This window comes from Hippocampus guttulatus, chromosome 11, assembly GCF_054856545.1.
Source record: "Hippocampus guttulatus isolate MCC_2025c chromosome 11, RoL_Hgut_1.0, whole genome shotgun sequence".
Lineage (NCBI taxonomy): Eukaryota > Metazoa > Chordata > Actinopteri > Syngnathiformes > Syngnathidae > Hippocampus > Hippocampus guttulatus.
This window is the reverse complement of record NC_141271.1, coordinates 4,593,852-4,607,701: the sequence shown is the minus strand read 5'-3', so window position 1 is coordinate 4,607,701 and position 13,850 is coordinate 4,593,852. Positions and strand designations below refer to the sequence as shown.

General features: G+C 47.1%; 2 protein-coding genes across 12 annotated transcripts in view; one reads left to right on the top strand and one right to left on the bottom strand.

Moving 5' to 3' along the window:
- Positions 1 to 4,094: 4,094 nt before the first annotated feature.
- LOC147197846 (uncharacterized) lies at positions 4,095 to 13,584 on the bottom strand. Of its 9 annotated transcripts, none has more exons than XM_086124551.1 (10): positions 13,325 to 13,584; positions 11,971 to 12,050; positions 11,788 to 11,901; positions 11,423 to 11,701; positions 11,194 to 11,257; positions 10,827 to 11,018; positions 10,591 to 10,735; positions 7,743 to 10,427; positions 6,663 to 6,767; positions 4,095 to 4,310 (listed from the first exon to the last, which is right to left on the bottom strand). In XM_086124551.1, the coding sequence occupies exons 3-6, from the start codon at positions 11,803 to 11,805 to the stop codon at positions 10,978 to 10,980; spliced, it is 402 nt and encodes a 133-aa protein (XP_085980677.1). In that variant the 5' UTR covers positions 11,806 to 11,901; positions 11,971 to 12,050; positions 13,325 to 13,584; the 3' UTR covers positions 4,095 to 4,310; positions 6,663 to 6,767; positions 7,743 to 10,427; positions 10,591 to 10,735; positions 10,827 to 10,977. The 9 variants fall into 9 exon arrangements, with proteins under 9 accessions (XP_085980677.1, XP_085980678.1, XP_085980676.1 ...); XM_086124553.1 differs by lacking the exon at positions 4,095 to 4,310 and having other exon boundaries at positions 6,319 to 6,767; positions 7,743 to 7,866; positions 10,267 to 10,427; XM_086124549.1 differs by lacking the exon at positions 4,095 to 4,310 and having other exon boundaries at positions 6,321 to 6,767; positions 7,743 to 7,863; positions 10,267 to 10,427.
- Positions 13,585 to 13,644: 60 nt separating this feature from the next.
- Positions 13,645 to 13,850, top strand: part of parp4 (poly (ADP-ribose) polymerase family, member 4) — an 82,527-nt gene continuing 82,321 nt past the window's right edge. For all 3 annotated transcript variants that reach the window (XR_015102293.1, XM_086123969.1, XM_086123968.1), the window contains exon 1: positions 13,645 to 13,714. The gene's annotated coding sequence lies outside the window, so the exon portion shown is untranslated. The remainder of the gene's footprint in view (positions 13,715 to 13,850) is intronic.

Genomic DNA, 13,850 nt, shown 5'->3' with positions numbered 1-13,850 from the left:
ACCTGGAAGAAATTGAGCCACTGATTTCAAGAAAGAGAGAGGCTCGCATTGCATGGCAGAACTGCGTTTCCTCCAAGAGACTTGAAGAAGCCTACCGGGCGGCCAAGAGTGAAGCACAGAGAGAGATCCGGAGGATCCAAAATCAATGGTGGGTCAACTTTGCCCACCAAATGCAGAGTTTCGCTGATCGTCACGATACCAGATCCTTCTTCGAAGCAACGAGGAGGATCATCGGTCCGGCTCACAGTCCTCCAATGGCTGTGAAGGCAAAGGACGGCACCATCCTGCAGGAAAAGGAGGATACTCACCAGCGATGGAAGGAGCATTTCATGGAGCTCCTGAACCGTCCGACATGCGCAATAGACGGCTTCCTCGATCCTGTCCCCCAGCTCCCCGTGCAACACTGGATGACGGAGCTGCCGACTCTCCGGGAGATCTCCGGAGCCCTGAGGAGGATGAAGAAGAACAAAGCTGCTGGAGTCGACGACATCCCCGTAGAACTTTTACAAGCTGGGGGTGCACATCTCCTCACCCGCCTCCACACCTTCATCCTTCAATGCTGGGTCGAGGAGACGGTGCCTGGGGAACTGAAGGACTCCGTCATCGTCACGATATTCAAGAAGGGCGACAAACTCGACTGTGGAAACTATCGTGGAATTTCGCTGCTGTCAATTGCTGGAAAACTCATCTGTCGTATACTGGCCGACCGACTCACCTGTCTCGCTGAGCGGGTTCTTCCGGAGTCCCAGGCGGGCTTCCATCCAGGAAGGGGAACCGCGGACATGGTGTTCTGCGCCAGACAGCTCCTGGAGAAGTGCCGGGAGCAGCGGAGGGAGTTCCACGTCATCTTTTATGATCTGGCCAAAGCGTTTGATTCTGTGCCCCGAGCAGCACTCTGGAAAGTGCTGGAACGTCAAGGCTGCCCCCCCAAATTCATATCCCTCATCCGGATGTTTCACGACGGCATGAAGGGTTGCGTCCTGACTCAGGGCGAAATGACTCCCCCATTCCCGGTTCGGACCGGAGTCAAACAGGGCTGCACGGTGGCGCCGACGTTGTTCTGCCTCTACATCGCCGCACTCATCCACCACGTCACCCCTGTCCAGGAGCACGGAATCACTCTACGCTACCAAACTGAAGGGTCGCTCTTCAACCTCAGCCGTTTGAGGAGCAGGCGGGGGACCATGGTCACGACCGTCAGCGAACTCCAGTACGCTGATGACAATGCTGCGGTCTCCAACTCCTCCGGGGGCCTCCAGCTCATCGCGGACGGCTTCGCCGCGGCGTACAGGACCTTTGGCCTCTCCGTCAACACCAAAAAGACAAAGACCCTCCACCTGAACCATCGTCCACCCCAAATCACCATAGACGACGAACCCATCGAGCAGGTCTCGGCGTTCCCTTACCTGGGCAGCATTATCCAGAAGGACGCCGGCCTCACGGAGGACCTCACTTACCGTATCCAGGCAGCCCACACAGCCTTTGGACGCCTCGGTCGTCGGGTCTTCAGGAATCACGCCATTTCCACCAACACGAAGATCATGGTGTATAAGTCTGTCGTCCTCCCAACCCTTCTCTATGGCGCCGAATGTTGGACCCTCTATCGGAGCAGCATCAAGAGGCTCGAGAGGTTCCACCAAGGACGACTCCGATCTCTCCTCAACGTTTCCTGGGAGGAGAGAGTGACTAATAATGAGATCCTCACCCGGGCTGGCCTCACGAGTATCGAGGCCATGATCACCCTGGCCCAACTGCGGTGGGCCGGCCACGTGCAGCGGATTAGCGACGACCGTCTCCCGAAGCAGCTCCTCTACGCGGAGTTGCTGGAGGGCACCCGTCCCCGCGGTGGCCCGAAAAGACGATTCAAAGACCAGCTAAAGGGTCATCTTCAGCGGTGCCGGATTCCCCCGGCACAGTGGGCTGACCTGGCCACGGATCGGGCGGCCTGGCGTGGGGCTGTGCGGGGCGGGGTCCAGGTCCTCGAGACTCGACGCGTCGCTGCGGAGGAGGACCGGCGAGCGCGGAGGATGGAGAGGGCCCGGCAACCGCCCGGCCCCCCAACCCACTTCTGTCAATCCTGCGGGCGGGGCTTTCGGGGAAGACTGGGCCTCCACAGTCATCGGAGACACAAGCACCAGGAGCCGTCGCCTTGTCCTGGGGGCCGCATTCCTCGATAACGAGGGCCTTCACCGACCGACTGGTTACGGCGCGACTCTCATTCATTCCCGCAGCTTCACTGTGATTTAAACTGTGTGGACGCTGAGCGTCTACAGCACGGACGCTGGGCGTCTAGAGAGTTCAGTGTAGGTTGTCCCAATGCATTGAAAGGAGACGAGTCATTAGATAGGGTGGCCCGATAGTCCAGTGGTTAGCACATCGATTTCACAGTGCAGAGGTACCGGGTTCAATTCCAGCTCCGGCCTCCCTGTGTGGAGTTTGCATGTTCTCCCCGGGCCTGTGTGGGTTTTCTCCGGGTGCTCTGGTTTCCTCCCACGTTCCAAAAACATGCATGGCAGGCTGATTGAACACACAAAATTGTCCCTAGGTGTGAGTGTGAGCGCGCATGGTTGTTCGTCTCTGTGTGCCCTGCGACTGGCTGGCAACCGGTTCAGGGTCTCCCCCGCCTACTGCCCGAAGATGGCTGGGATACGCTCCAGCACCCCCCGCGACCCTAGTGATGATTAAGCGGTTCGGATGGATGGATGGAGTCATTAGATAAATGCTGGTTTTGTCCCGCCTATCGGACGCTCAGCGTCTCTGGGAGTTTATGGACAGTAGGCGTGTATCGGCTGGCCTGGACGCTGACCTTTTCTGCATGATGATTGGATGATCTGTCTGAGGCTGAATCTCTTTTTGGTTGACAGCGAAATGAGCGAATCACCGATATTTTAGTGTAGGCATCCGTGGGAGCATCTTTCAATTCTCATTCTGTTAGAAGTTGAACTGGAGACTTCTTCTAGTCATCTTAGCGACACTGTCTTTGTTGAAAACAACTAGCGATGAATTAATATTTTATTTCTGGTGTGTTTTATTATAGTTGCTGTAGTTGTAGGACACTAGTTAAGTCCCTGGACACCTTTCACCTTAGACAGCTGGCCAAAATAAAACCTCTCCTCTCACATGAACACTTTGAGACAGTAATTCATGCCTTTGTCACATCCCGGCTCGATTACTGCAATGCCCTTTACTTTGGAGTCAGCCAGTCCTCCATTAAGCGCCTTCAGCTGGTCCAGAATGCCGCTGCTCGCCTCTTGACTAGTACTCGTAAGAGGGAGCACATAACTCCTACTCTGGCGTCCCTTCACTGGCCCCCCATTCATTTTAGAGTTATTTTCAAGATCCTCTTATTTGTTTTCAAATCTCTAAATGACCTAGCGCCACCTTACCTCTCTGAGCTCATCCGCCCCTACACACCTGCCCGGCGCCTCAGGTCTGTGGACCAGACTTTATTAGAAGTACCAAGAACTAAACTGAGGCTCAGAGGGGATCGAGCCTTTTCTGTTGCTGGTCCTTCTCTCTGGAATGACCTCCCACTGAACATTCGGCAAGCCTCCTCGCTGCCCATCTTCAAAACCCTCCTCAAAACTCCCTTGTATTCTTTGGCATTCGACTCAGCATGACTTAGATTTTGTTCTTGGTTTTACTGTTTGGTGCTTTCTACCGCCTTTATTACCGATTTGTCTTACTGTTTATTGTGCATGTTAAATTGCTCCATGTACAGCACTTTGTATGCAGCGATGGCTGTTTGAAAGTGCTCTATAAATACTGTTGACTTGACTTGACTTGACTGGAAAAGACGCCTTGTTGGTATGACAGGGTCACAGATTTTCTTGAAAAGGAACGGAGAGTAGAATTCCCGTATAAATAAACGGACACATTTTATGATGTCGGCCAAAATTGAGCTTCCCCTCCTTGACAGACCAGCATCCACCACTGTTATATACAGTACATAAGGCTCCCTCCAGGTTTCGGTTGAGAAGTCCAGAAGGCCCTCAACCATAAGTGTTGATGATTCTCTTAGGCTTTGTGAGAGATGAGCACAAGACCAACACGCAGACACAATCAACTCAGAAGGGTTTTATTGCCAGGAAGTGACGAGGTAGCAGGAACAGATAGGTACTCAAAATGATCATTTCAAGGAGTACAGGAACACAGTAGCATAATGGCTTGGCAGAAGCAAGTATGGCAGGAAAGATCCCTGACGAACCGGCAACGGGTGGCTGTTCAGGCTGACTGCGAGTGGCTGAGATGAAGACTCGTAGGTGCGTAGGGAAGGCAGGTGCAACGATTAGGAATGCGCCCAGCCCACACTGAAAAAGGCAACAAAACAAAAGGGAGGGGCGACACCGTGGACAAACAAAGGATTCGAACAGATTCTCTCAATGTAGAACCAAACAAAACTGATTCTTCATTGAAAATTGTTTTTCATGTCCTTCATTTTTTCATACAACATGAAAATACATAGTACGTTGCCTTGAAAATAAGTAAATAAATTAAAATATATCAATCAAAATAAAGACTAAACATGCCTTTGTTTTCCATTACTCTAATAACATTCACCACAAAACCTGGAGCTCCTTTGAATAAGTCCCCTTTAAAAAGGCACCAAAAATTTAAATATGTTTCTCAACTCGTGGTGTGGGGCCTGAAGTCTGTATTCTGCTCATATTCAGTCATGCTGTATAACTTTCCCATGCCCACAGTGTAGCTTGGCGTCCTTGAAGCAAATCATCACCTAGAATTGGAATACTCCCTACTGTAGGACGCACAAACATTGGAATGCGCTAGTTGATACAAGCTGAGAATCAGAAGTTATGATATCACACTTTGTGTCATCCGCCCTTCTGATGGTATAAAAATGATGTGAATCCCTTCCTGCTTCGCACTCGTGACCTTCAGCCATTGTCTGTAATTCCCGGGTGCCCGGAATATTCTATTAAAAGCTTCGAAGAAAACTGTTCATCGGCTCCAGCCTATATTTGGATAACCAACATTCTCCTCGTCCGAAATTCAACAAACACGCGGGGAAGAGAAGGCTGCTCTTCCCCCAACAGGCACCTTGTTTTTGTTTTTTTCCCCTGCTGTAAAAGAATAAAGTGGAATTGTGTGTCCACTAAGCAGTGTTGCTTATTTTGTACACACAGCTCAGAGTTGGAGAGGTGAAGTGCAGTGACTAAATGCTTCAGAGACAACATGGAAAATGATTTGACAGTGACAAAAAGAAAGCCGCAGAGTCATCTAAAAAGCATGTCAATTAAGTCATTCGTTGATGTATTTATTTATTTGCTTTTCTACAATATGGAGAAGTCTACAATATTAGTTATACCAATTTTATAGACAATTGATGCTTTTTTATAAGTATTGAGAAAGAGTTGGCTGGTGCAAAATATTTTCGTCTTCCTGGGGGACAGTGGGGGAGTATAAAATAAGTGAGAATGCATAACCCTGGTTGGGAAACACTGCTGTAGATTAATGAATGGATGGATGGATGTATGGATTGAGGAGCCGACGATGAGAAGAAAGGAGCGTCAGCGCAGAGCGCCGATGCGTATGTGGAACTGGGAGTCGCGGCTTGGAATTGAAGCGGACTTACATGGGACAGGAGGAGAGAGCCAATCTCTCTTTTTCGTTAATGGATGCTACAGCTTCTTGTTGCTTTCAAGCTTAGCTTGTAGCAGACGTGTGCACATTGCAGCGTGACGTCTTTGATCCACTGGTGAAAAGGACACTTTGATTCGCTCCTCTTTCATCTATAACTGCTTCAGACAACAAAGTGTATGCAGGAAAGTGGTTAAGATTGCACGATTGTCTGTGTCTCATGTGTTGTTTTGTATTATTTTGTCATTTTTTTGTTAACTTTTCTTTTGATAGCGGCGCGGACACCCGCAGCGGCTCCTCTTGTTTTATGTTGAGAGGGAAGAAATTTCATCTGTGCTGTATGTTACATGTTACACATGCAGTACATTTGACAATAAAGTTTTATCCAATCCAATCACTTGCACCCGGCCCACATACCTCAATGAATGATGGTCCTTTAGTGGCTCACATCTGGCATCCACAATGTGGGCCACATAAGGCCCATATCTGAGCCAAATTGTACAACCATATCTGGCGCTGCTTCGGCCCTACACTGGGCCAGAACAGGTTCCTGATATCAGCCTTAATTCAACGTTAACTAAGCCACTTCTTTCATGAGCCATATTTGACCCACATTTTTTTAAAATGCCTCAAAAACGACTGTTATAAAAATATTGTAATGCCCTTCAACGTGGACAGAAGGATGCACACAGTCGCTGATGCAGCCTTTTCGATTTTAATAAACAAAAGGAGCAATAAACACACGTTCATTGGAGTTGCTGTTAGCCACAACTCACGCCCATGCGCTCTCCACTCAGACTAACTGCTGGAGCCAATATTCGCCCAACCTGGCTCATCCCTTTTCTATGACGTCACTCAAATACAAGAAACAGATATTACAATACACTTATTGTGTTAATTTGTGAACCTCACATGTAACTGCACATACACTGGAAAACTGCACTTTTCTTTATTTAACAGTGAACACAGAGTCCAAACTGGGATGCAACTTGCTCTTGAATTGCATTTTTCTATCCATCAAATTATTGTGCTCTCCATGCCCTCTTTTCTTTTCATGCTCTCACCATCCCTATCAGGAGCCAGATGTAGCCATCTTTTGATTGTGACATCGATTTCCTGGTCTGTGGCCCAAGATGTTAGGCTGTTAGGTCTGACAGCGGCTGTAAGAACTGTAAGAAAACAATGATGGACAGTGTGTTAGAAAAACAAACATTTGTACATTTCATTACCAATGAATGCTCAGTAAAAATAACCCTTGAAATTTCTTAAACTAGGTGTGACACCGTGGGGTGGAATATTTGCCACTAAAAACTAAGTGTGGATAATTTAGATTTAAATAGTTTATACCGAATTTGAATTACATAATTTGAAGTTAAGTGGCTCGGATAATGGATTGATTTGTATATTTTAATCTGAATCATATTGAATAACTGAATCTGAATTGTACAATGTGAATTTGAAAAGGATATATATTTTGTCTTTGAAACTATATTTGATCCCCACTGAAAATTGAATTCTGTTTATTTTCATATTCAGTCTTACAAATACAAAACTTTTAATTTCAACGTCAGATTTTTTTAAAAATTCAGGTAACAATTTTTCATTTAACTTTATGGTCAAGTATGAAGTATCCAGTACGCATCGCAGCAAACTGAATCAAAATTAATTTCATTGTATTTCAGTGCAGAAAGGGTTATTTTTTTGGCAGTACCTCTGATTGTACAATCACCTACTGTACATTTTCACGAAACTCATATGCACACGGAAACTGACGCAGCAGGTTCAGGCCCAGCCCGCCTGTGACGTAGCTGAGCGGTTTATTTCGCGCGCTTCAGTCTCGATTTAGATACAACAGGTGACAATTTTAGGAAAAAATACATCTAAATAACCCTTAAATTGTAACACAATATATTTTTAATATTTCCCAAAGCCACCATGAAGAAGTCATATCTGTGCTTGGAGCACATAATTTCCCCCCATTTCGGGCTAATGCTAATCGTTATTATTAGCGCTCTTCAAAATTCAGGCTAAACTCTAGACAGAATTGTCTTCGTATTATAACTGCCAGTGCACTGTCACAAAAGACAAACGTTAACCTAACCATTAAATAAATTTACTCACACCGTCTTTTCTGGATGTTTCACCTGAGTGTGCATGGGCAACTGTAGTCAACTGTGTGCTAGTGGTGTTCTTCTTGCTTCTTCTTTTTCCTTCTTCTTCTTCTTAATTGGCGGGTGGCAGCTAACATTCGCGGTGCATCACCACCTACTGTGTCGGAGTGCAGCAAAATACTTGACTGCTGTATATTAAAGTACATACAAGCAAAAAAACCCCAAAAAATACGAAAATTCAAAACTTGTACCTTCTTTCACTGACGTCAGTAGATTTCAACATAATCTTACTTGACCACGTTTAATTTGTGTGTGCGCACGAGCGAGCTTGCACAAGAATTAGTGTGTGTGTGTGCCAATGTGTGCGTGTGTGTGATGAATAGAATTCCGCATACGTCTGCGATGTAAAACAAGGCTGTGAGTAGAAAAAAAAAATCGGAAACTGCATTTGAGGGTGGCTCAATACTGGCTGTACATATACAGTGATAATGTTACAGTTTACCCCCAGCGAGTCCCAGGGACTCGCTAATCAGAAAAGTATGAGTCCCGTGATGCATTTAGAGAGTCCCAAATTTCGAATTCTGAAATGGTCTACTTATTCAATTGCATATGATAATAACACAAACAACAACATATACATACAATTATAAACAAATGCTGCAAAAATTTAAATAATTCAGTAGCAGGCCTGAGGATTTCGGAAAGTCACGGTAACCGTTTTTCGGTTCCGTCGGATTACCCGATGGGAAACCACGGTAACTAATTTTGGGTTCCGTAAGAATGGGCACCCATTTTTCTATTTTGACTGATGTTCATAATCAAGAATTTTGAAACTCAAAAGTATAATGTTTCTAGGGTAAATGTTTGGAAATTATGCATTAACGATGAACATAACATCAGTAGCTGTGTACTCTAGGTTTATTCAAAAAAATAAATGGATCAAAATATGTTGTACTCATATGGCATCATGAATACAGCATTCCACAAAATCAGAGTATTTTTCCAATCTCACATTGCAAAGATCAATTTACTGGTAATCATTAATACAAGGAGGGTATTGATGTGGCTTGACATCCTCTTCCCAAAACGATGCATGTGTAATCTACTATCCATTTGCCGAAATAATCTACCACACGTCATCATGAGTTCTACCAACAGTTAACATTAGCATGACTACACCTTGTGACGAATGTTTTATTCCTAAAGTTACCATGCTACAACCAGTAAATTATAGAATAACCAATACTGTTTCATAATATTTTTCATAGCGATTAGCCTATAGATCAGATAGACCAACTTGCCTCGTAATCGTGCCTACCGTCGCATCTCGCTCTCGTGTTCTGTGCATACACCACAGGTGAGTTTAGTGATAATCGCCCTTCGGACGATTCATATGAAAAATCAGACTGGCATTCCCATTTCTTAAATGTCGTAATTAGTAGACCTTTGTGAGTTTTTTTCGCCACCTTCACAACGTTTCATCCACGCGATTCCTCAGTTTGCAGACTAAAATAGCAACCTGCATGCGCACATAACATTATCCGTTCCGTCCCCCCCAACACTGAAAACAAAACAAAACCAAAGTAAATTAGAAGAAACACACTCACACACCACACCGCACCACAAACACAATACAGGCACAGTGAAATCGCGTTGGATTGGATTGGATAAGGTTTATCACATCACAAGCGTTGATCACACAGGAGAGATTTTGATCGCGTACAGTCAACTCGTGTGCGGTGACTTTTATGGTAAAACGATTTTTCGGTACCGTCAAAATTACGCCACGGAAACGACACGCTACTGGTAACGATCGTTACCATGAAATCCTCAGGCCTGCCATAGTTTCTTTTTTTGTTTTGACTGAGAAATTTCCTTGCATCCCAAAAACGCACATTATTTGGAACTGTGCGTCCCGTGGGAAAATGATGCGTCTAGGATGCGGGACGCAGAGGTAACGAGATGGCTGCATATATGGGCCAGAGTTGTAAATTGATTTCTGGCCCAGATACTTCACTCAACAACTAGCCTACATCTGGTTTGCCAGAGTCAAGCCAATGCCTCTTTTGGCACTACTGGGCCATGTTCGGCCCACATGCCTTATGCCAGTGCCGACGCAATGCCATCTTTGCCAGCTTCATGCCGAATCTGGGCCAAATGTCTTTGCTGACTGGGCAGTGATGTCTCTCCACTGATATTCGATAAGCACTCAGAGCACAGCTGGGATAGGCTTCAACACTGCCACGGACCTCATGAGAATAAAGCGTTCAGATGATGGATGGATGGATGGATAAAAGTGCTTAAATAAACATAGCATACCATCATTAAGAATTTACAAAACCCAATTCATGTTAATTTCAATGATTTGCAAATCCTTCCCAACCAATATTCAGTTGAATACACCACGAAGACAAGTTGGTGACAACTGATAAACATGTTTGGGGGGTTTTTTGTGTGTGTTTTTTTTTTTTTTTTTTTGGTAAATGTTCACTCATTTTGGATTTGATAAAACAAAACAAGCTGCAACAGGAGAATATTTACCACTGCTTTACATCACCTTTAGTTTTCATAACTCGATGAGCGTTTGGTAACTGAATTATTGAAGCTTTTGAGATGGAAATCATTTCTCATTCTTGCTTGATGTACTGTACAACTTCCCTCTCCGAGACCCATCTCCCTGGGTACGGCACGGGTACACCCTCTTCTGGAGCGGACGAGCTGTGGAGGAGAGAAGAATTCATGGTGTAGGGTTCTGCGTTAAGTCACGTCTGGTTAGGGATCACAACATCATCCCCGTAAGAACTTCTGAGAGACTCATGTCCATCACCCTACCTCTGTGTCAATCCCAATCCCTTGTCATCATCAGCGCCTACGCACCTACCCTGGACGCCTCGGAGGAGGCGAAGGAGTCCTTCTATGCCGCGCTGCGTGGCCTGATCCTCCGCGTCAACCCCCGGGATAAGCTCTTGGTTCTGGGGGATTTCAATGCGCGGGTGGGCCGGGACCATCAGCTTTGGGGAGGGATTCTGGGGAAGGAAGGCGTTGGCAACTGCAACGAAAATGGAGAACTACTCCTTGGTCTCTGCGCAGAGACGGAGATGGTAATAACCAACATACTGTTTCGGATGGCCAACAAGCACAAGACCACCTGGCAACATCCAAGATCGGGCCACTGGCACCTGATTGATTACGTCCTTATCCGAATCTGCGACCGATCCGACGTCATGGTCACGAGGGCCATCCGCTCCATGGATGACGGATGGTCCGATCACAGGCTGGTAGCCTCAAGACTTAGGCTGAAGATCGCGCCTGCGAAAAGAAGGAAGAAGATCCCCAAGAGGATACGTTTCAATGTTGGGCTGCTGAGGAATCCCCAAGTCCTCGAACAGTACCAGACGTCCCTCGCAGACAAACTGGACACTCAACCTCGGACCCTTCCTGCCACTGTCCACTCAGACTGGGAGCACTTGAAAACTGCGCTCACCAAATCCGCGGAAGAGGTCCTCGGTGTCCAGAAGAGGAGAAATCCCGACTGGTTTGCCGAAAACCTGGAAGAAATTGAGCCACTGATTTCAAGAAAGAGAGAGGCTCGCATTGCATGGCAGAACTGCGTTTCCTCCAAGAGACTTGAAGAAGCCTACTGGGCGGCCAAGAGTGAAGCACAGAGAGAGATCCGGAGGATCCAAAATCAATGGTGGGTCAACTTTGCTCACCAAATGCAGAGTTTCGCTGACCGTCACGATACCAGATCCTTCTTCGAAGCAACGAGGAAGATCATTGGTCTGGCTCACAGTCCTCCAATGGCTGTGAAGGCAAAGGACGGCACCATCCTGCAGGAAAAGGAGGATACTCACCAGCGATGGAAGGAGCATTTCATGGAGCTCCTGAACTGTCCGACATGCGCAATAGACGGCTTCCTCGATCCTGTCCCCCAGTTCCCCGTGCAACACTGGATGACGGAGCTGCCGACTCTCCGGGAGATCTCCGGAGCCCTGAGGAGGATGAAGAAGAACAAAGCGGCTGGAGTCGACGACATCCCCGTAGAACTTTTACAAGCTGGGGGTGCACATCTCCTCACCCGCCTCCACACCTTCATCCTTCAATGCTGGGTCGAGGAGACGGTGCCTGAGGAACTGAAGGACTCCGTCATCGTCACGATATTCAAGAAGGGCGACAAACTCGACTGTGGAAACTATCGTGGAATTTCCCTGCTGTCAACTGCTGGAAAACTCATCTGTCGTATACTGGCCGACCGACTCACCTGTCTCGCTGAGCGGGTTCTTCCGGAGTCCGACCGACCGACCGACTGTACAACTTCATTTGCCCAACAATCCAGGGTTTCTGTTGTTAGATTTTGTACATCATACATAAATCATTCAATGGGAGAAAGGGGTCCAGTCTTGTACTTACACTCTTTTTACGATGAAGTGAACAATTAGGAATAATGACTTGTCGGACCACAGCACACTTTTCCACTTTGCGTCTCTTTCAGTTGAGCTTAGGCCCAGAGAGGCCAGCGTATCAAACAGAAGCCTGGTGTTTTTTGAGCAACCCTCCCGATTTTTTATTGCCCCTGCCTTAGCTTTTTTGGAACGTGTTTCAGGCATTGTATAATCATCGTCATCGTGACCATCATCATCATCATCAGCATCGTAAGTCTGAACATCGAATATCTTGTCCTTTGTGTGTACTCAATTGAACATAGATTGAAAAGGACTTTCACATCGTAGTGTTCTATTTTTGTTACGTTTTACAGAACCTCCCAGCTTTCTTGGAATTGGGGTTTGTATGACCACATCGGAAAAGGGTGGAGTGCCCCCTCCGGGTCGGGGAGGAGATCTTGCCCCAAGTGGAGGAGTTCAAGTATCTTGGGGTCTTGTTCACGAGTGGGGGCAGGAGGGAGCGGGAGATCGACAGGCGGATCGGTGCAGCGTCTGCTGTGATGCGGACGTTGTATTGGTCTGTCGTGGTGAAGAAGGAGCTGAGCCGAAGGGCGAAGCTCTCAATTTACCGGTCGATCTACGTTCCAACCCTCATCTATGGTCACGAGCTATGGGTCGTGACCGAAAGAACGAGATCCCGGATACAAGCGGCCGAAATGAGTTTTCTCCGCAGGGTGTCCGGGCTCTCCCTTAGAGATAAGGTGAGAAGCTCGGTCATCCGGGAGGGGCTCAGAGTCGAGCCGCTTCTCCTCCACATCGAGAGGAGCCAGATGAGGTGGCTTGGGCATCTGATTCGGATGCCTCCTGAACGCCTCCCTGGTGAGGTGTTCCGGGCATGTCCCACTGGGAGGAGACCCCGAGGAAGACCCAGGACACGCTGGAGTGACTATGTCACCCAGCTGGCCTGGGAACGCCTCGGGATCCCCCGGGGAGAGCTGGAAGAAGTAGCTAGGGAGAGGGAAGTCTGGGCTTCCCTGCTAAAGCTGTTGCCCCCGCGACCCGGCCCCGGATAAGCGGTAGAAGATGGATGGATGGATGGATGGATGGATGACCACATCGTGGGGGAAAAATGTTTGTGCAAGAGAGTGAAATACATTGGATAATTCTGTTATAAAGTAAGTGATTATCACAGAAATTGCATACAACCTTCCATCCATTTTCAACACCGCTTACCCTGAACAAGATCACAGGGGCTGGAGGAGCCTATCCCAGCTGACTTCGGAGGTAGGGCGCACACTCTGAACTGGTAGCCAGCTAGTCAAAGTGAACAAGTCGACCGTTGTGAGAAATGAACAAACATCCCCACATCCACATCATCACTGTGCGGAAAATCAACCCCACGCTGACCGTACACAAGTCAGGCGAGTGTACTACTACACTATCAGCGACTATCACAGAAATTAATGACTCAATACGTTATTCGTGGTCTTGATTATTCGTTGTCATGTCAAAACAAAGCTTTTGTTTTGAAATCACACCGGAAGCTTTATTATCGTTTTGTCTCGCTTTTGGTTTCGGTTCATGTTAGCCTGACAGAAACTCTCAAACAAACGTACATGGCAGGTCAGTATAAACTTCCAAAGTTTCTTTAATTCGCGTCGCTACATCGTCGTTTTGAACCACGGGCATGTGTTTGTATGGTTAATCTCAGTATCAACGACCTTTACTCTCTTCCGGTAAATGCCTTTTTTTTTGACGA

What these genes read in the sequence shown, in the direction of transcription:
- LOC147197846 (XM_086124551.1), bottom strand. An exon ending in TCAGCGAAACTCTGCATTTG is followed by an intron (nt 11,258 to 11,422) that starts GTGAGCAAAGTT and finishes AATTTCTTCCAG; the next exon opens with GTTTTCGGCAAACCAGTCGG. An exon ending in GGACCTCTTCCGCGGATTTG is followed by an intron (nt 11,019 to 11,193) that starts GTGAGCGCAGTT and finishes TTCTTTTCGCAG; the next exon opens with GCGCGATCTTCAGCCTAAGT.